A 23,317-nucleotide genomic window follows, 5' to 3' on the forward strand; every position below is an offset into this window, starting at 1 on the left:
AATCCATGACCTCTGTGATGGACTCGTATCCTTATTTAGATTTAATCAATCAGATAATGCAAATAGGTCCTGATGCAGAGCCTACAGATGTTAATGGAGAGATTCCAATTGACTTCTATGGGCTCTGGATCAGATCCCTAGCACAGTTGTGTTTTAAAAACACACAGATTATCAGTGTTAGCAGGGTTTGTTTATAATGGTTTCCCTGACCAGTATGGAAAGATCTCTTATTTAGGAGGAAAGTCTGATAGAAATCACGTCCCTCTCAATAAATTCCAAGTAAAATTAAGCCTCTTGAGTGATCTTGTGATAGAACTCTCAAATATTTGGATTTTTTTTTTCAGGCGCGGCTTAATTTTACTTAGAAATTGCTGTCAGCCTCAGGCATCTGGGGCTCCCGCTGTCAGCCTCCCCGTCCCCTGCTTGTGGAGCTTACAGTGGGAGTGCCAGAAGTGGGAGACCAGCCCCCTGTCCTGGGAGGGTGAAGAGCCCTAAGAGGGGTAGAGGGGAGGCTGGAGGGCTGAACTGTGGCCTGCCGAGGGGTGGGGTGGGGGGCTGCCGAGGGTGAGAGGGCGCTATTGATACTGGGTTATGAGCAGATGGAGTGAGTGCTGGGAGGGTGAATTGAGGGCAGTGGGGTTGATGGGGTAGGAGCTGATCTGATGAGGTGGTGATGCTGGGGTTTGAACTGAGGGGGGCTGGAGGACAGGATTAATTGCTGGGCAGGAGACGGGCAGATGTGGGGGATGAGCTCCTGGAGCAGGTGTCAAAATCACCTTATCCAGTACATGTGGGAGAGTGGGGAACACTAATTGTCACATGCACACACCTGGGGATGGGCAGGAGGAGTTAAAAAAAAAAAATCGAGACTGACCTAAAAAACACAATCTTTAAAAAAAAAAAAACACAACAAAACCAAACGATTTTTGATATCTTGAAGTTGGCAATATGAAGTCTGATTCTCAGGAAATCTACACAGTAAGATATAGATCAATCTAATACACAGTCTACTCGGATCAGGAAATCACATTAGAGCTGGCGTGTAAATATGCAGTTTTTTGCATGGCAGCTAGATCACAGCTCACTTTTCTGCCATTTGTCTTTCATCAAAAAGTTTAAACTGCCTGCTCAGCCTTTTTTTTACTGGTCTTCTGGGAAGGATAATCCCAGTCTACTATACCATGTCTGTGGAAAACCATCACCTGACATACAATTCCCCCCCCATTAAAGCTTTTCAAGTTTATGGATCTGAGCACTGGAGGTCAGAAGGGAAATCTTTTCCTTCCTTCCCCTCCTCCCACCCCGTCTTCAAACCCAGTTCCTTCAACCTCTGCCCCAAAAGTTTATTGTATACATGGCTCTTACAGGGCCTGATTCAAAGTCTGCATTGGAGTGAATGGAAAGACTCATTTAATTCAGAGGGCTTTGAACCAGACATTTCATCCAATGAGCTACTGAAAGCACTTCAAAAATATTTATTAATGAAACCTCAGAAAGGGACTGATCCATTCACTTCAATGTGCATTGAAAGTCTTAACCATTGTCTTCAGTGGCCATTGTATTGGGCCTAATATTTGTAGCTAGACAAGCAAAGAGCACAGTAGCCAAGTGGCACGGTTACTAATAGAATACAGGTATTTGTATTCCCAGTCCTAGCCAGACCATGCTGGATATGAAGTCTATTTTTGTTCTTTGTTCACTAAGTTAGTCGCTCTCTCAGGGAAAACAACAGACTCTGTTGTATGTTGGCACCTCTCCTGTCCCCAAACCAACAGTGACTGCTTGAGTTTTTATGAGAGCTGTGCACTACCGTTTCTCCCTCGGAGAGTGGAGGAAACCAGCTCCAAGAGTAACCCTTTTGCTATGTAACCTTTTCTTAAATACCTTCGACTGAATGCCATCACAAAGAGAAACAGCAAATATTGAAAGAGGAATGTGAAGAACATTATGAAAGGGATAAAGCAAGAGAAGGGAAACTGTTCAGACAAGTCTCTCAGAAAGGTGATGTAATATGTACTGTGGGACATAACTAATAGTTGAAATACCTACTTAGAGCTAGAGTAAGTTGTTACCAGAAGGCACTGTTGTCAAAAACAAAGCAGAGAGCAAGGAATACAATTGATTAGTCGGAGCTTGATTTGATAGAAATAGGGTAGGTCTAAAGTTTCAAAGAATATTGTTGAGGCTTAGGTGATTAGTGACTTGATGAGGGGGTTTAAGATCTATGGATGAATGATACTTTATTGGTGTTTTAAAGGGGTACTGTTTTATTATTTTCTATAATCTGTGTTTTGGTAGTGCTCAGAGGCCCCAATCAGGATTGGGCCAGGTGCTGTACACACACTCAGGTAAATGCTGTGTACTGTGGTGGCAAGGGTTTACTGCTGTTTAGTCTTATCTTGAAAGTTGCCCTGCATTGTCCGTCTTACCCTCATATTTTTTTTAGACGAGATCTTGTCTACAGCATGAATAATATTTTCTTTTTGAAAACTCCAACTCCTGTACTGCATGTCCCATTGTAAGCAAAATGCTACACATGCAAACATTGAAAACAAGTAGCTGCCTCTAGAAAAAAAAATGCATGCATTTTCAGGTGGGCTAATTCATGAATAATGAATAAACGGCAAACAAGTAATAACATATGGGCCATTGTAGATTAATTCATTATTGCAAACATAGCAAGGGTCAGACACCCAGGACTCCTAGTATGCAAGTTATATTGAGGAGTTGGAAGTTGTATTTAGAAGAAAGACTGAAATTACTAATTAGTCAGTTACCCTCTTTCTGCAGACTTGGAGAAGTTCAATTTTGTGAAAAATCTGCATTTTTTTTCCCCAATTAATTTAAAGTGGTTGGACAAAATTGGGGATTTTTTCTGTTGTTAGCTACCTGCTGTTTATAATGGGACTTTTGCAATTTCAAAACGCGATGTTTAGTCATAATTACTAACACTTAGCCCTGCTGCAAAGTAGGCATAGGTAAAACACACGTACAGCAGGGGTGATAGTGTCGAGTGTTGCCTATGGTTGAGGAAATGAGTGGTTTTGTTGAATCCCTGAGGATCGTCTTCCCCATTCTTTGCACCCTACACCCTTGTGGCCCTGTGTTGTTGCCACTTTCCTTTTGATCCAAAGGTGGAAGTTGACTGAGGCGTGGTCTACTTTAGGAAATTAGGTTGTCGTAACTACATCGAGCAGGGGTGTGAAAAATCCACACCCTCAGCAACGCAGTTAAACCAGCCTAATCCCTGGTGTAGACAGTACTAGGTTGACAGGAGAATTCTCCCATTGACCTAGCTACTGCCTCTCGGAGAACCTACACCAATGGGAGAACCCCTCCTGTTGGTATATGTAGTGACTTCATTGAAGCACTACAGCGGTGCGGCTGCAATGTTTTAAGTGTAGACAAGCCCTTAGTCTGTAAATACGAATCCTTAATTAGATAGTTTAACAATAATACATCCAGTAGCCTGCTCTGTTATATTGCAGTACCACCTAATGGCTGACCAAGTCATGGCCCCACTGTGTATTGTACAGTGTAACTGACAGTTCTTGCCCCAAAGAGCCTACAGTCTCAGAATTATGCATTAGACACTGAATATACCAGGCCAGGTCCTCAGGCTGCTTTGCATTGCTCCGGGGGTATACTCAGGCCGTAAACCCATTTTAAACTGTCCCCTGGCAGAAATCACTCGAGCACAAGGATGATCCTGCAGTTCCATACAGTTGACATATGCCTTGCCCTCTCCCTGCGGCTAATGCAGCAGAGGGAAGGGGACATGGCTACAGAGAAGGGGATATGGTTGGGACACCCCTATACTGTGCTGATCCTGGGCTGCATTTCTGGCCCTGTGTCTGTTGCAGGCCTTTGTAAGTTAGAGCAGCACGGGGATCAGGACAGTGCAATGGAGAGCTTTAAACCACCTTTGCACATCACTTGACTTGCACTCTGTGCTTTTGGGGCATGCCAGAGGATCAGACCCACAGTGTGTGCAACATCCAGCCCCCTAGGGTGTCTACACTGCAATAAAAATACCTGTGGCTGGCTTGTGTCAGCTGACTTGGGCTCACGGGGGCTTGGGCTGCAGGGCTATAAAATTGCACTGTAGACATTCAGATTTGCGCTGGTACCTGGGCTCTGGGACTCTCTAGGACTCATAGGATAGCCAATATTTTACTCTTTGCATGGGGATCAAACCATCCCCTTGCTTTGCTTGTGTTTAAGGCCAGACCTGAATAAAGCTTTGCTCTTTCACTGTTCCCCTGAAGCTCTAGAGGTTAACAATCCTCTGCTCTTCTTAGCCTACAAATCACAGAGCCTTCTCTCTTGTTCCGTTGCTCTTATTTGTGATTGCCTTTTCTGGCAATAAGATGCCACTTTTGGCTTTGAATTGTACAGCTGAAGCATTTTAAAAATCAAACCATCCTGGCTGAGAAAACTCAGGCACAATGCAAGGGAGCAGGAGCCAGGAGGAAGCTCAAACCACTTGACTTCATATTAAATCAGTGGCTTATTTGGACTAAAGAAGGATCGGCCCATCAAAAATGATATTGTATCCATTTCCTAAGGGGTGGAATTCTACATCTGCCAGGTTTGCCTCCTACCGGATAATTAACCCTTACTGCATGTGTAACTGCTGGATAGTGGAGGCAAGATTTAATTTTCTGTCATGACCATGGGACTAATTAAAACATTCCTATCAGTTTTTAATGAGCAAGTTGTTACTTACAACAGTGTACCAGCTTAGACTCTCAGTCCCATAAAGTACCAATGGCACATATTGAATTACTGTTAATGAGCTGATTTGGGTATGGTTTCCCTCCCTCCCCCTTAAAATAAAGTAGCTTTTTGGCTACTTTAAAAATGATTGGTTGCTTTCTTCCCACTTATCTCAGCAATACTGTACACTGTATATGGTGATTAATAGCCACTTATGGGCATGGGCCGGCAAGACACCCAGACATTGTGGAGCCAATCTCTACTATACCTTTTGGTATAAAGGGTCCTTAAAAAGCAATAAATACCCCTTGGGGAAAACCTTCCACTTAAGGGAGCTCCCCTGCCAGTGTCAAACAGCCCTTGCTAGCCCAACTCCAAGCCCTTGGCATAGGAGGTTGTCAGTGGTGGAGAGTAGAAGGAAAGCAAAATGGCCTAGGGGAGGGGTGCGTTCCATTCTGGCTATCTGGGCCTTTGCGAAGCAGAGAGCAAGCTGGAGCAACCCCAAGCCTGAATATACTGGATCAGAGTACTGGCAAAGGGAAAATGCAGCTTAAAGCCCACTTTGCCCCGTTTCCAACCCTGTTCTTGGGCTCTGCACAGGAACAGACTGAGAATCGGGCCCTGCACATCTATAGGCAGACTTCGCTATCTTACTGTTACCATTTTCTGCATATAAGCCTTACACTGCCACTCTGTCATGCACAGAGGCTTACCTTACTAGGTGATGAGTCCCATTTAAAACAATGGGACCCCTTCTGGAGTAAGGTGCTATCACAGTGGAAGTAAGCATGGCAAAATATAGCTCTTAGTTATAAATATTGTAAATGTAAACAATGAGTACAAGTTATTTGCTTAGTGGTTAGAAGCAGAGAGAGAGAGAGAAAGGGTGGCAGGAGCAGCGTATACATTTTGTTTTTTTTTACATGTTTCATTGTATAACTAACTATAACTGAATAAATTGCTAAGGGCTTGCCTCCTGCAAACACTCTCCTACCAAACACAGGATCAGATTGTGCTCACTTCCACCAGTATAAATCAAGAATAAATGAGCGTGTGTGTGTGTGTGAGTGAGAGAGAGAAGGAAGAATTGGGACCATGTGACAATTACAGGACTGGGCTCTCAGCTGTAATGTGAGAACTGAGCCAAATGGTAATCTGTTTTTCCCTAAACTCAGTATACAGCTCTTGATCTAATTTTTTCATCTGAATCAACTTTAACTATGCAGCACTAAAGCTCTTTTCCTGCAGTGTAATCTAGTTTCTGTTCCCCATATGGAATTATATTTTCTTTTTTGTAAACACCAACCACATGAGACACACGTTTTGGCTCCTGAGGAAAAACCTCAAAGACCATGGGTTATAGAGAACACAATTTCTGTTTTGAAGCAAAGTGGAGTTTTTAGGTTTTTCAGCATTTTTGATTCCCAACCAGTTTCTGCATGCAGAGAAACACAGCCTTAAAAGGGCAATGGTACATGCTCTGGAAACTAATTTTTTTTTAAATTACTTATCTAGTAAAGTCAACCTGCATGATGAAAGTGGCTTGTCACACTAGTGAAATGCATTAGTCACAAAACACACCCTTCACCACTTCAAGAGACTTTGATTATGGTGTACACCGTACTGTGTATAACAGAGCGGCCTCTTTTGTGAGCAGAAAATCCACTCCTCTTTGTGTACACCATGCTATCGGTCACTCCACAGGTTTTCATTATCTTTTTTATATAATCCTAATTTTGCTCTATCAGTCATAGGCATAAAACCAAACCCACCTTTTCATATTTATGGAATGAGCAATTTATTTTCCCTTTTCTCTCCCCCCTCACCCTCCCAATTTAAAACATGTTTAGCTGTGATGTTGAAAGGTTCCAGTCAGCACTGTACAACCTGCAAGGATGACCTTATCCTTGTGACATCTCAAGGGGGAAGAGAAACACACACTGTAAGTTTGTCAGAGTTAATACACTTAGTAGAACAGAGTCAGCTGAGCAATGGATACCAGGCTTGTTCCTCAAAGCGGAACCCCTGTTTGTTCTGTCAGTTAGCAGCTGGACACTGCAGAGAGCAAGTGCGTGTGGACATGCCGCAAACTGAGATGATGTAAGGGGTGCTCTAACTTTGGATGATGGAAGAGCTGGCAGGGCTTGGAAAAGCTAGAGTGGCTAGAGTCCTAAGGGAGGGAATAAGGTGAACATGACTACCATTCTACTACAAGCTATTAAACCATCTTAGAGAGGGATCAGGGTGGCCAGCCTTAGGCCTGAGAATTTACAACAAACAAAATAGGGGATTAACAGCAGTGTGTTGCTTCCAGTTTGCATACTCCAAGCAGAATGGAACTGGTGTGTTACATCAGGAGAGGCCAGCCATGACGTAGCTAATAATAATTTTGAAATACCCCCTGAAAACGAGTATTTCTACTTTGTGCCAGAAGAAGAGGGAGCATAGAAGGGCTGCTACAAACAAGATGAAAAAAAGGCAGTAAGGTACATAGTAAATGGGGAAGGTGGGGGCTATGTTTAACAATTAATATTTTATTCTATCTAATCTTGATCCAACCTGTTGAACAGATGAAAAGATTCCCAAGGTTATAGAAGTGTTTTTCAGAGTCAAAAGTTGTTTTGATGAGTAATGGGCAGAGTGAAGTGCAAGGAGAACCCAGCCCTGCCAGTAAGGCAATACCATTCTATTGTACTACAAGCTAGAGTACTCGGTTTTGGGCGTTGCCTGGGAATACCAAACGTCAGAGTTGGCAGTCTTTTCACATTGCAGGAAAGTGATGAACACCGGCTGAAAGGGGGAGGCAATTGTGTCTGCCAACTTCAGCACCTAGTAGGAAATGGCGGATACAAACCTGATGAGAGGAAAAGCTAAGAGATTGGTCAAGCCTAAGTGTTGGTGCTTTACGTATTACCATAGATTCCAACAATTTTACCTCTTTGGAAGAGCATTATGGGAAGTAGGGGTAAGACATTGACAAGAGCAGCAGGGTTTTAAGTGTTTAGTGTATAATGTAGGGTAGCTAGAGGAGACTGGTGTTTTCATAAAATTGAACTTAACACTTTAGAGCTAAATTTCTCTCTCTCGCTTCAAGTGAACACCAGTATTGCTCATCCACACTGGCATCAGTTGGTCTGAGTAGCGTGAAAGGATTGCAACTGAAATTTTTATCACAGGGGATGGCAGGTTACATTTGGAATACTAGAGCATCTTGCTGACTTGCAAAGATGTTGCTTTGCATGCAGTGTAATTCATTGGCTAGTTATTAAATCCTGTCTAAAGGGCTTTTCTTCACCTTTGGATAGTGCTTTTAGAAACTGAGAAGTCTCTCCGATACTTTGATTATTTGGAAGAATATTCATGATAAAACGAAGTGTCTGCAGCTTGGAGATCTGTGTACCAAAGTGTAGTATAGTTTGTAGAATACATTGTCTTTAAAATTAAAACAAAACATCACCACAGAAGCACTTACTAGGGCTACTGTATTGTATTCCCCTGAACATGTGCAAATGTATTGCAGAAGACACTATCCAAAGAAATGAAATTGTAATTTCCTGTTGGAGCAGCAAAAAAAACCCAGGGTCATCGATTTAAACCAAGAATACAAATGATTTCCTCTGCACAAAGCTGCCAAATGCTTGACGTTATTGATTTCCCCCCGCTGCTAACCAAACACTTCTGGTTCTGTGATGTGCATCAACAGATTATTGATAAAGTAAACAATTCATTGAATTAAAAAAAAACCTGTAGCAGAGACTAGGATCCTTGTAGAAAAGCATCTACATTAAAATAAAAGGGGGTAAAAATATTCTGAAGTTTAATTATTTTGTAGATTCACATTTCTGGAACTTGAGTTTATTTAAACATATAAACAAACCCTGAAAGGACTGAAGAGAACCCTTGCCTTGAGAAGCCAAAAAAGAAAACTTATAAGAAGAGATGGTCAGAATTTCAAGGCACTGGGAAGAAATTAGTGATTGAAATGTAAAAAGATGAGTCAGTCGCACGTTAAAAGCAGTTATTTTAATTTTATTTATTTATTTTTTATCAGCAGGAGGCCTGCGCAGTTGTCTTACATTGTTGCAGTAAGAGCTGAGCACAGCTGAGGCCTGGCCTTGGAATATGTCATTCTGAAGATAGCACGTGTGGTATTAATAAATGTAGAACAATAGTTGCTGTCAAGTTGGTTAGAAGGCAGTAGTTCACTGAATGGGGCCTGACAATGTCAAAAACCATTAGAGCAGAGCCTGAGAGTGTTTTATATGCTTCAGCTGAACTCAAAAGATGAATTGATGGCCTGGATCTGGTTTTAAGGCATCTGTCTACTTTAGAGAGTGTATGTTTTTTTTTGAAGAAGCAGGCAAACAATTGCTTCCCGCCCCCAATTTTCTTTTGTCATCTGCATAAACTCAGAGAGGAAGAAGACAAGACACAATAGAACAAATTCTGCTGTGATATAAACAGATGCAACTCTACTGGAATCAATTGAGGCTTCAATGAAGTTGCTCCTACTTCCACTATGTCTGAATATGGCCTGTTATTTCTTATGTCCCTAGAGCAGAGTGGCCCACCGGTTAGAGCACTGGATTCGGACTGGGGAGACTTGGTTTCTACTCCTGGCTCTGCTGCTTGACCTTGACCTTGAGCAAGTCACATCACCAATCTGTGCTTCAGTTTCCCCATCTGTAAAATGGGGCTCATGGTATGGACATCCTTTGTAAAGATCTTTGAAATCTACTGATGAAATAGTTCTATATAAGAGCTAGATTATGTTAATTAGGGAAGAACCAATTGGAAGAGATACTAGCAGGAAGTACACAAACAGATTACCAAGCGATGAAAAAAACAAACACATTAAGCTTCCAAACTGACTTAAAAGAAGGTGTGACTGTTTTCCCCACCTTTGCATTTGTGCCTGTCTACAGAGGAATACAATTAAGAAACATAGTCACTGATTAGTAACAAAGTGTTTACAGGCTCGTCAGTTCTTTAATAAGTACAAACTACAGCTACTATAATTATTCTGCTCCTTTAATAACATACCTCCATGCCATTTGATTTTTATTTTCAAGGTGTCCCATTTCCTTCCCCCCTCCATGGGCAATTATTATATTTTGCTGCTGAAGCAAGCAGTTGTGTCCCTTTATAATGTACATATTATACTTAAACAACTCACACTCAAAAGGGTTTCCTTCTAGGAACTCAAAGCACTTTACATACACAGAAGCCTCACAAACAATCCCAACAGTAAGCATTAGTATGCCCGTTTCTACACGTGGTTACTAAGACACAGAAAGGTTAAGATTTTGGCCAGAGCTACGTAGTGAGTCAGTCAGAACCAGAACTGAGAATAAAACCCAGGAGTCCTGACAGCTCCCTGCCCAACCTTCACTTCCTCCATATGAATTACCTAAGGCATAAATAGATGTAATACTTAATGGGACACAGACACTTCTTTTTTTGTATCAAATGCTTTCATATCTAATTTGAGATCTTTTAAAACAACATTTTTCTATAGTGATTGTATCACCATCTCAGCTCTCTGCACCCGCAGAAATGTGGAGATGGCAGTATGGGATTGAACAGGAGATCAGGAAAAATAAGAAAACATACATATGGAAATATTTATCTCTTTATGGTGGAAAACAAAAGTGTTTCCTGTACAGTCTTCAATTTGGGATGTCTGTGGGGATGAGTCTCTTCCACTGTAATTAAAGGAATGATTTCCAGCTAACTTAAACGTTCTTTTGGAATAGAGTATAAACACACCTTATGGACAAACTTATTTGTAAATACTGGAATTTATGATGAACAAACATTTAAAACCCAAGAAACAAATGCTTGGAAGTTTTATAGCATTGATATAAGGGGAATAATAAATGCCATTGGCTAGCCTATTCAAATGCAACTACATTTGGGTGCCTGACTTGAGAGAGTGTCAAGGGCCTAGTTTCAAACTGTTCAGTGCTTTCTGAAAATCAAGCCCCTTTAAGATATCTTAGGTTGAGCACCCACAAACTGGGGCCCCACAACTGACTTGCCACTTTTGAAAATCTTACCCACTTACAATATTTAAGAATGTGCCATGCTGTTTGCAGACCCCGAAACAGGACTGTAATACTTTAGATTGGGGGTCAGATCCTGGGCTGGGGTAAAATTGTAATAGTTCCATCAAGGAGCCGAGGTTCCATCTGCCTAATGTAACTTCACTGTAAAAAGTGAACTCTGTCTTTGTTCGGCAAGGGGCCTCTTTCGCAGGGTGGTAAGCGTCATTGCGGGAGAGGAAGGAGGAGACCAGTGTGACTGTCCTAATCACTAGCCCAGGAGACCCAGATTCAATTTCTTGCCCCTGCCATAGACTTCCTGTGTGACTTTGAGCAAGTCACTGAGGGTACGTTCCACAGCCCCCAGCTGCGTTAGCCTCCGAGCCTGGGACAACCAAATTGGGCTTGCACTACGGTGCTAAAAATAGCTGGGGGGGTGGAGGGGCGGGGAAAGAAAGCTTCAGAGCCTGAGCTGTAGCCCAAGATGCAACTTAAATATGTTGTCTACGTAGCTATTGCTAGACGCTCCACAAATCTGGGTTTGTCAATGTGGGCGGAGGCTCACCGCCACTAGCCACATAGGTGTACCCTTAGTCTCTCTCTGTCTCAATTCCCCATCTGCAAATGGGGAGTTAACTCAGAGGGGTGTAGTGAGGACATTGAAGATTATGAGTTGCTTAGATACTATGGCATTTGAGGCCACACAAGTATCTAAGATTCAATGAATAAATGAAGAGGCCATAAAAATAATGTAACAATACATTTCTGAAATGCTTCCTTTTATGGAGAGAAGCTGACTCAGAACCAGCTGCCTTTTGGCGACCAACACACCCTTTTCCTTACATGGTCCATGAATGAAGTTATATCATTCTTTAGATTAAGTCAAGGTACTGACAACAGATGTTGAGCGTGTGAAAAATGGCCAGACGTGTGTGGGGTAGTTTCCTTGCCACTTTCCTGCTCCTCTTTGACCTTCACATCTGATCTCACAAGCTCAGTCTATGAACTTCCCAACTTCAGTCTGTCTGAACGAAGTACCTGAGGTTGTAGAGGAATTTTCTAAATATATGATAGAGTAGCTGCCTCTCTGCTTAGAGTAGTGTGTTTCTAGGTCACATTCCCTGTTAACCATGTCATGTTGCTGATGTTTCAGACTTATTTTTAAATTGCAATATATTTAAGCTCTATTTTTGCTAAATCCTATTTTTTCTGTAATAGATGTTGCTAGTATTGAATCTGGGCTTCCAGGGTCCTGATTCCATAGCAGGGACCCTGGAAACCCTGGGGTCTCCAGCAGCAAACTAGGCAGGGTTCTGTTGGACCCCTGGCCAGTGTTTCATAGGAACTTTTTCTAAATAGATACATTTCCATCAAACGTATTGATTGGGATGAATCCATATCTTCCATGAAAAAGCTGTTTCTTTGGACAGTTCCTGACCAGCTTTAGTCAGGATCTTTTGTTGGTGCTTCTTGGCACTTCTCCAAAAGAAATATGTAATTTTTAATTTCTTCAGTTTTTCTTGCTCTTTATTGTAAAATTTATCATTTTACAGTAATTTATAAATCTTTTCTGTTTATATATTTTTCCATATTGGGATTGTATTTGCTGAATTAAAAATATATGCATCTCAATGCCTTTAATTTTGGATCAGTATATGTAGCACATCATGTATTGGACACAGATGTCTAGTCAGTGAGCAGATCCGAGCACTAAATAGCTATTACTGCATTCAAAGCACTGCAGCTTCTTTGATTTCTCACTCAACTGGTTTACGAACTCTTAAATTATCACTCGTCTTGCAGATTCAGTGATCATATTCTAGGGAGCTGTGGACAAATAAGATGTATGCATACATCACATTATGAAAGTGTCCCTTGCTTGACAGACCATCTCTCTCAAGCTCCTGTTAAGCAGTATTTTTCCTCTCATATCTACAGCACAAGATAGTTGCTAAAGTAACATAATCACCATTTTCCTAAGTAAGTTTCCTATGGTAATTTGAGAGCTGTGCTTTGACACTGGCTCTTGTTAGAGCCAATACGTGGCAGGAATGTTTCACTGGTTCTGTGATAGACGTGCCTGGCAAGTTGGTATCTGTTCAGTTTTCATGGGCATTTAGGGAATTAAATTAAGTGTTTAGAACAGAGTGATTCTTTCAAAGCTTTGGGTATGGTTCTTGTGATGTCACACGTGCTTGCAGAGAAACCAGGAAGTCTGCACCTTAGACTTCTCAGGTAAACATCTCAAATATTGTTCAAGTACACATACCAGTTACATTTTAAAATCTGACTACAACAAGTACTTTCTTCCTGTTCTGAAATCTTACTCTTTAAATCTTTTGTAATTCACCTTTAAACACAAGAAGCTAATGTTTTTGTTTTTTTTTAAACAGAGGCACACAGTTAGGACTGCTAATGACAGATTAGTAGGTATTAACCTATAATGCCATTCTCTAATAACAGCAAATATGGGTCACACTACAGCTATAATTATCCTGCTTCTCCTGTAACACATCCTATTTTCAGGTCTTTACAGTATATCCATAGTGTTTCAATATGGGTAAGTGGTAGATGTATTTATCTTCAGAAATGTCGACGGTGGACCCCCCTCCTCTCGTGCTCTAATCTGTACATAAGCCTTTCATCTTAGGATCTGAAAGCACTTTGCAAATTTAGAGATGGAACCTTTGTGCATCAGTGGGATTTGGGAGAAAAAACAGAAGGATTTGGTCCCCTTGTCCCCACTGAGGTAGACAAAATCCATTTTACAGAAGGGTAACTTGGGGCCTGGCAAGACTAAGGAGGGGGGAAGGCACAGCAGTGAATGGAAAGGGGGATAGGTAGCACTAGAAGAAAGAAAAAGTCTGAGAAATGGGAGAAAGCCAATGAAGAATAGAAGAGTAGTCTAGGGAAGGAGTGAATACATGGGGGATGGTGTGAATACAGAAAGCTGAGGGAAAGAAAAGGAAAGGAGACAGCATAACATACATGTATATACACATACATACAGACAGACACACACATATATATAAATAAAAGAGAGGGAACAGCAGGTAATGGTGGGGGAGGTAAGGAAGGAGGTTATGAAAGACAATGAATAAAAATAAATGAAGATGAGAGAGAATATGAAAGTGCACATAAAGGAGAAGAGGTTGAGGGAGGGAGGAGGAAGAAAGCTAAAAAAGTTGGAGGGGAAAATGGAAAAGAAACCCATCTTTAGCTTATTTAATGATGCATTCATGCTCCTATATTTTAGTGCATTTCCCTAGGTGTGCTATATCTGCAAGAGTTGATAGAGGGATGGGTGGCTATTATGAATTCTTAATAATTATGTTGGCTACCCTAGATATTATAGTTAATTAACTAGAGATAGAAGGCAGAAAATAGGCTAAAATTCACCAGAAAGAGCACACAATCCTTTCACCAATTGGGGTCTAGTTATCTCCCTGTTATATGGAGAGCTAACCCTTGGAAGCATTTTCAGCTTCTAGAGAAGAGTCTGTGGACCCCTGGTAAGAATATTTCAAAGTCAAGTCAGCATATCTACTTCTGTAAAAGTCAAAAGTACTCCTCCCGAAACGGGATGGGGAAGAATTAAAAAAAAAAACCACCCCTTGTTACTCTTCATGTTGATAGTCTGTAAACTTAAGTGATTGAGCTTTTGCTCAAGGTAAGTAACTTGTGCAAAGTCTGCATTTGCATTTCAAAATGCACTAGCACAATGTCAGTGAAGATATGCGGAAAAACAGTGAATTAAAATATTACTGTTGAAGCAGACCTATTGCATCTACTTATACTTCCCCCGCTAAGTGACAACACCGTGGAAGAAAGTATTTTGTGGGCATTACCAACAAGCCATCTCTGAAGCCCGGTGTCTCCAGATACGTTATTGGGAGAGAAACCGGATCAGACCCAGCTGCCTTGTACATACCAAACAACTCACTGTTTCGTCTTACAAGAGTCATGGACAGTTATTTCCATCTCATTCTTTTGGGTAAGCTGAATTTGTCACTAGCTGGTAAGAGTGAAATACATGAGGAGATGTACAGTATGTGGGGTTTCCTGGCCATCTCCCTGATCTTGTGTGTCCTCCATACCTAAGTGACTTGTTTTCCCAAAAGTTGACTCTGTAACCTGATCAAGTTCTAATTCAGAGAGTTGCTGAATTGAAGAGGCAGAGGGATTTTCAAAAAAATGAGTAGGACATAGTGTCAGCTTCCTGAATGTAGGCACTCAGAGCATACTTGGGCACCTAAATAAGTCACCTGATTTCCGACACCAAATGCCTCAGATCTCAACATTTGGCCACAGAGAAAGTGCAGGTGCCACTCTGCTCATTTAAAACAGCACTGTTTCCAGTGGCTGACTGGATTTATGGCACACCTATGTATGCTTGTGTTCCACACAAGTATGGGGCCAGTGAGCAGGTCGGAGAATTAATGCAATGATTACATTAGGTTTTGTGCAGCTCCCTCAGTCTTCAGTGTGATTGCTTCCATTATTATATTTGTATTGCACTAGTTCCTGGAACCCCAGTCATGGATCAGAGCTCTACTGTGCTAGTAACTGTATAAACTGCAAAAAGATAGCCCCTGTCCCCAAAGAATTAAGATTCTGAGTTTTGTCACTTCAGTGATTGTAATTTGAGACATGTACAAATAAGATGTTATATACACACACACCCTGGTGAAAGTGCCCTTTGTTTCAATGCTACTCTCTACCGCACCTGTGGAGGAGGAGGAATGTTTGGCCAACCTCAATGAAGATAGAAAGATAAAGGTCTTAAATAAATAATCAGAGAGGTGCATATATATCAGAGTCTAAAATCTAAACCTCCTCAAGTGTCAGGGCCTCCCTGAAGCCAACCATCTTTCTCTCTAAAGGTCCTCCAGCTCAGATTCAAAACAAGCCAAAGTCTCATGGGAACAGCTGCTTTTGAGAGAATTCCACCATTTGAGAGAGCTGAAATGAACTTGTGCAATTATCACCACTCTGGGCTTATTATATTTCAGTGCTATAGAACTCCAAACCTGAGTTGGTCTCAGCTTCAAACTGAACCCTAACCATCACCGTCTCTTGGGCCTGGATCTTTACATTACATTTTGATTGTGTGAAATAAAGTTGCCCAGCAATTAGAAGGCTGTGCTTTCAGACTGGTTCTCTGGTGAGAGCCATACATCCATTTTTTTGATACTGCCTATTCAGTATTCTTTCATGTGCATGAATCTCAACCTAGCTTTCCTCTTGATATTAAAATTAAAGACTCTTCCTGCAAAGTAGGTCACTTCCTCCTTTTGTGTCAGTCTTCTTGGAACTTGTGCTTTTCAATAGTAATTGTGAAGAAATCTGCATTTGTTTTTCACAAGCTGACTCACATGCCCTTTAGTGGTCTAACAGATTCCTACCCTAGCTGTGAAGACATCTTTATAGAAAATGGCCGGTAACAGTGAAGTAGAAATATTCATTGCCAATATCCTAACTTCAGGTTGCTGTGCTTATAGGGCCGGCTTAGATTCTCAGAAACTCATTGTTTCCGCCTTGTTACTGTTACTCCCTGTGCTGTGAATGACATGTACATTCTCGCTCTTTCCGAGATACCTTTACAGACCACAGGGTTCCCAAGTTGTTTGCTACTTTCCACAAAGCACGATTCCCTCCACACCCCTCATTAATCTTAGCAAAAAACCAGATAGCTAGCAGAACTAGCATGACAATCCTGACGACTGGTCTTTGTTAATATTCATATCTTAATACATGTTCAGGAACCCAAAATCCTATTTCTCACTTGTATTTTATAGACCACACTTAAAACATCACCAGTTATTGCTTGGTTAAGGGTGTAAAATGTTCTCATGGGATCTTTTAGCCTGAAAGTTCACAGGTAGTCATCCTGATTAGGGAAAGGAAATTAACCCCTGGTGAGTGAAATAATAAAATTTCATGGAAATTTACACCCTTACCACAGAACAGGGGCACAGCAGGATGTAGTTTTCCCAACAAACAAGTTCCTGAATTGCTATTGAAAAGTTCTCTCCAAAAGCCCCTGTTGCATGTGCATGCCTTGATCGCACCATCCATCAGCTGACAACACGACAAGAAACTTATGGTCTAATACACTTACAGTGTAGATGGTAGCTGACTGAATTGTGGTGCTACCTAAGGAAGTGAGAGATCAGAATTCTCTTTTCAGCTTTTTGGAGACTTGTTAAAATATGCTTTAAAAGATTCTCCTGGGAGAATTCTGGGCCAAAAAAAATTAAAAATTCTGCACACATTATTGCAAAATTCTGCATATTTTATTTGTCAAAATAATATAAATATAATCACGCCAATTTTAATTATTTTGGTAATTTATTTAAACTGCAGTACAATGGATGGAGAATGGGAGTGGGTAGCATTGGAGGAAATATCCAAATCCACTTTGTCAAACAGTAATGGAGCTAGGTCTGATCCTTTATTTCTAGTTATTAGTCAACAAATATATGCAGCCATTAGCTCAGTATTACATCATAGGCAACTGAAAAGCTAGTGAGGGCTGGGGTATCAAACTCACAGTTTATAAAGCCATACTGTCATTTACAATTATGAACCTTTACACCACTCTGGCAATGTAAAGAAGCCTTAAAACATTTACAATGTGTTTTATGCTCCTGGGGGAATTCACTAAGAATGGGAACGACTAAGCAGACAGGCTGCTACATTATGCTCTGCCTGAGGGGACAGAGCCTGCCTCCTCCTACCTCCAAACACCTCAAAGCCCTGCCCCTCCACGCTGGGTGTGCTGCAATAGCGAGCCAGGGTCTCTTTCATTCACTGTCTGACACATGCCCGCTCAGTCCCACTCCCTGGCAGTGATTGTCATCTCCCCACATGTGAACCCCCTACCCCCTCCATGCTGATTTACATCTCTGCCAGCTGCTCCAGGCTGCTGGGGAGGGGCAGCTAACTACTTTTGCGGCTTCCCTTTCCTTCCCCTCAGAAGTCATTTTTCTGCAGGGAAGCAAAGAATTCTGTGCCTGTGCAGTGGTGCAGAATTCCCCCAGAAGTAAAAAGAACTAGCTAGCTTTGGCCTTTTGAATATCCTACTGTAACTTACTGTCCCAGGGATATATCATCACAACAGACAAGATGTGTGTGGGAGGATGGGTTAGGGTGCTAGGCTAGGATTTGGGAAACTCCGCTCTGCCATTAGAGGGGTGGTGTGAGGATAGATCCGTTGAAGATCGTGAAGTGTTCAGACACTCTGCTGATGGGGGAGGGGGAGAATATAAGTTCCTCAGATAGATGTTGTGATTGAGGGCTGCAGTAACTATTGAGTTCATAATTCACTCTTGCCAAGTGGCATTTGTGAATCTCATCTTTTAAATCATTAGTGATATTTAAGCAGCTGAGCCTCTTGCTTCCTCGAAGTTCACAAGAGGGAAATGTTAGTTTTTGTGTAGACTGCGACCTAGCAGAGATGTATAACCAGATCCACTGGGTGTAAAGAACGGTGAATATTATAGCAGATGTTATAAAATAGGTATCCCATTAATTGACATGGATGCCTCTTGCTCTCTCTCTCCATAACACTTGTTTGAGAATTGATCGGACCGTGATGCCTAATGAACCACAGACATTTTGGTTGCAAGTAGCAGATCTTTGACTACAGTTTATGCAAGACTGATATGAATTACTTATGATGCTTACTGGTTCTAGATTTCAGTGTCTTTCTATTTTCTTCAGCAAGCTATCAACAGTGCCCACTAGGCACAGACATTTGTATACGATTACCTTGAATTTCACTGCAAGAAGAAAATTATGCCTGGCAGTTCTAGGCCACGGTTTTGAAAGGAACATAACAAATGCCTCAGGTCACAGCATGTTACACAATGATCAGCTTTCCAGATCAAAGACAGATTTTTTTTTTTGCTAAAATAGTGGTAGCATTGGCCAGTTTATTGTATGTCTGGTTGAGCAAACATCCTAATAGGCTGATGGGAACAAGAAAGAACAAAGAACTGGGTAGCACACCAAGTCGGCCATAATAAGAAATGTGAGTTACACAAACATACACCATGAGGTATTTCTTGCAGAAAATTGCATTAAGAAATATATTTGGGAGAAGTTCTGCTTTTCCTTTCAGAAGAGTACACCCTTGTGAATCCTCTATTACCACTTCTCAACAAGAAGAATTTTATTATCTCCATTCTCTGTGAGGTACTTGAGTAGCATGCGAGGTTGAGGGAAAAAGTGAGCAAGACTAGGGGAAATATAGGTCAGGAAGAAGAGGAGATGGGGGCTCACTTGTGCAGGCAGAGGAGCTAGAGAAGGGGGCAATGACAGAGGAAGGGGACAAGAGTTAGAGAGGGGAGTCAAAACCAAACAAAAATCTATTGTCTCTTCGAACGAGTCAGCAACAGCCTGCATGGGAAAGGTGGGATAGGCAGGGTTGGAGGATGGAGAGGCTGGGATTGCTGGTATGCTCTAATGTTCTGAGTGCAGACCTGGGGCCTGTTCTCAGCTCTGAAACTGGTTTCTTATGGGTACTTCAAGTTACATGAAGTTTCTGCCTCAGTTGCGTCATCTGTAAAATGATGAGCATACTTGCCTACTTAAGAGGGCTCTTCTGAAGATTTATATTATAGGAGGACTTGTAGAGTGCTGTGGCTACAAAAGTATTATGTAATATTCTGATTTCAGGACAGTTCTTCCATGTAAGAAATTACTTTTCAACATAGTGATCTAATTGGCAAAGATGACTTTAAAATGCTATGGTACAATGTAACAATAACCAGTTACAAGTTGTTTATGCACATTAGGCAATAGACAAAAGTGATATCTGGGTTAATTATTAAATTCCTCCTTTCCCTCAGCTAGAAAATTTGAGGGGATAGGATAGGAAATTCAGGCAAATAATCAATCTCTGAGGCAGGATATGGAACATACCAGACATCATGCTGATGTCACACACTAGCTCGTAGCAGTATGGAAAAGCGTTCCTTTGTTTGTCACTCCACGCTCTGAAACTGTGGTTCCTCAGGTGAAGCAAGGTCTGACTAATGCATTCTTGGGAGATATGCAGACAATTTTCATAAGATGTATTAAGCGGCTTTGTCTCAATCATATTTCTGTAATTGGCTTTGTGCTATGCTTCACTAAACAGCTTTAGCCAACAGTCCATTTGCAGAGTTTCAGCAGGGCAAAGGTTTGGGCTTGAAACCTTTAAGACCTCTAATTTTATAACCTATCATAGCATCCAGTAGTAACATCCACATTAACTCCAGAAATTTACACACTTCAGTCAACAAGACTGCTTGACATTTGAAATTATCATCAGACCGTTCCCTCCCCAACAGTCCATTATCACGTTTTTGTGATGGAAACACTTTAGGAAACAGCTATTCAGATGCTTGTTTATGGCCCATCCTGCGCTGAAGGAATGACTTGGGGAAGAGCGTTAGATAGGATTCTCCTGGCCATATGGTTTAGCAATACTTTTCGGTAACCAAGCCAGAGAACTACTAGGTTGACTCTTTAGGAAGTAGTTGTTACTCTGCTGTGTCATTCAGACAGATACAACAACCATGACTCATCAAATGGGCAGGATGGTAAAAGGAAAAGGATTAGAGAAGAATAGGATTGCAAGAATCTTCCTGTTTACCAGTGGCTTAAAAAAAAAAAGCCCAACAAACTCAAACCTCAGCAACATTATATTTACTGGCAGTGCTGTAGCTTGGCTCTGTAGCTTAAGACTTCTGGCCAAACTGACTCCGGTGCAAGCATATTTACTTTAGGGGAGTTACACTAGGGATAAATCTGGCCCCTCAAACCTGAATACTTGCACTGTGTTACTGAGTATGTATGGTAAGTCGCGAGAACAATATGCTCTGTTTCTGGCCATCAGCCACACCAGGGAGGTCATTTTTTTCTTGGCAATTAGTGAAGTGGTGGCATCGCAAAAGGAAGTGAATAAACATATTCTGTCCTGCTTAGGTGCCCAGTTTGCTCCGTTCTCATCACAGATTTCCTCTGGATGCACGGTGGGGCCCCAGAGAGCGCTTGATTGCTACATGCGGTGATTTCATTCAGGCTTATTTTGCTGGGATACTGAAAGAACTTTGGCAAAAAAACCCAAACCAATCTCTTAGTTTTTCTCATACAATAAATGTGTGTGTCTCTCTCTTTTTTCTCTTTCTAGGGGGAAAAATGCCAGCCTCTTTAAGAAAACTACAGCAAATGGCTATTTATCTGGGGCTGTTAAGTGGTGGGGGATGTGCTGTGATGTATTATCTTATGCAAAGTAAGTCCTGTTGCTATTAGCAGCCTTATTTCTGCCCTCTCCACATCATTCCCCTTTGTACAGTTGACAAATAAGAATAGTTCAGATTCTGATAAACATGGATGGGAGGGAAGAGCAGCAGAGCTTAAAAGATTTTATTAATCACACCTGCCAGTGCAATGTCCCTCATTTTGTAGCCTTGGCTTTAATTCCAATACTAGTTCTCTCTGAAGCACGGTTACTTTAGTCTCAGAAGGATTTATTTAAAAACAGATGAAGGTTTCTATTCTTAATTAGATTTTAAAAATGGTCATTGTTGGGAAATGTGGGGGAAAGGGCAGGAGACCACCACTTAAATAGGGAAATGTGAACCTGTTAGAATTGTAATACATCCAGTTTATGGTGCCGTTCCCTCAAAATGGATCTTGTGAGGTCCTGAGCATCAACATCTGTTGAAGACAGTCAACAGCAGTTAAGAGTGCTCAGCATGTTGCAGGATTGGAGCCTTAGAAGGAAGCCTAGAGATGATGCTGTCAATTAGGTGACAGACAGATCTACTTGCTATATTTAATTGGCTGAGAATTATTAACGTTATTAGTTCAAGCAATTGGATTTTCTTTTTTACTAAATTTGACTTCCAGACATTTAGTAGTCCAGAAGCAACAGGCTTGGTTTCCACTTATTTGACCGCTCTAGTCCACTGGGTCTCATGCTTTTCCCTTGTACAGTAGAACCTCAGAGTTCTGAACACCTCAGGAATGGACGTTGTTTGTAACTCTGAAATGTTTGTAACTCTGAACAAAAGATTATGGTTGTTCTTTCAAAAGTTTACAACTGAACACTGACTTAATACAGCTTTGAAACTTTACTGTGCAGAAGAAAAATGCTGCTTTTAATCAATCTTAATTTAAATGAAACAAGCACAGAAACAGTTTCCTTACCTTGTGAGATTTTTTTTTTAAACTTTTTTTTGTCGTTGTTTACATTTAACACAATACTATACTGGGTTTGCTTTTTTTGGTCTCTGCTGCTGCCTGATTGGTTCCAAATGACATGCTTTGTTGCCTGGTCCATTCATAACTCTGGGGTTCATAACTCTGAGGTTCTACTGTAGTTACTATCCATTTATATTGCTTTTTGCCTAGCCTTGCATCAAGTGGCCTTGCATAAAGTGGCCAAACCCCTTTATGAAGCCCTCAGTAGTTGTGAAACCTTCCCTTCATTTGACATATTTTAACAACAAATTGGACAACATTGGAAAGCCGTCTTCTATTTCGGACAATTCATGCACTTGAGTTCTGAATTGCAACTCAGGCAGATTGAGAAGTCTGACATGTTTTAAAATAGAGAAGCTGGATTTAACAGGGATATTAGCATTTTCTCTTAACATCTCTTGAAATAGATTTACTTTCATTAGCAGAGTGAGTGAAAACTCCTCCTTAGTTTCCCAAATCATTTAGCTGAACAATCCAAATAATTTATGTTGCTATTGATCATCATTAAAACCATTGTCTGATGCAGTGTTCAAATGAAATATGCATGGCCTATTAAGGACCATTGCATTGGTGTGATATTGATAACCACATACTGTTTCTGATATTTTGATTACAAGCCAACTGGGCTTTTAATCACTAAAGTACAGCCTTTAATGAGAGTTACCCTCTTCATTAGCATCAAACAGAAACAGAAGCTGCTACTTTGACTCACAAGCTAATACAGTTTCATATCTCTAACCGTAAAGGCTTGTTAAGCACCAATACCAATCATGTGGATTCAATGAAGTTCTGGTTCCCCTTCCTCATCTTTATGTGTACAGCCAAGATGACTGAAGTGCAAGGAAGTTCTGGGACTTCCTTCATATTGTAGATTAAATAGCTAAGTAGCATTGGACTCTAGGATCCTCTGACTTCTCTCTTTGCTGTACCAGTGGTTTACATCACTTCCTTATATATCTGCTATGTATAACTGTTCCTGTTCTGGACCTTTTCTACAAAGATTCTCTTTGCTTTGTCAGAGCCCCAAAGACAGTGCCAGGGAGAAAACAACCCAACCACCTCCACTGCTCCCACCATTTAAGTTTGGTGTCATGCTGAAATAGTTTCAGACACACAATAATCGGGAAGTTTCTTGTAACTACAAACCCCTGAGCTCCAATTTCAGGCTCTCTGTGAGGAGATAAACAGTTATCTTTATAGCCAACTGTTGTGCCCTTTAGAAACCCCTGCTCTGGGTTGATGCTATAGATATACAAGTTCACACACAGTTAGGCATTTTATGTTAATACTTCAGGCAA

The 23,317-nt window shown here is 41.2% G+C and overlaps 1 protein-coding gene across 1 annotated transcript in view; it reads left to right on the top strand.

The window, feature by feature from the left end:
- Positions 1 to 23,317, top strand: part of COA1 (cytochrome c oxidase assembly factor 1) — a 67,912-nt gene that overhangs the window by 36,630 nt on the left and 7,965 nt on the right. Inside the window, exon 3 of the mRNA XM_073332818.1 lies at positions 20,944 to 21,045. Coding sequence (XP_073188919.1) covers positions 20,952 to 21,045 — 94 coding nt within the window. The 5' untranslated portion in view covers positions 20,944 to 20,951. The remainder of the gene's footprint in view (positions 1 to 20,943; positions 21,046 to 23,317) is intronic.

This window comes from Lepidochelys kempii, chromosome 2 (assembly GCF_965140265.1).
Source record: "Lepidochelys kempii isolate rLepKem1 chromosome 2, rLepKem1.hap2, whole genome shotgun sequence".
In the NCBI taxonomy this organism is placed as follows: domain Eukaryota; kingdom Metazoa; phylum Chordata; order Testudines; family Cheloniidae; genus Lepidochelys; species Lepidochelys kempii.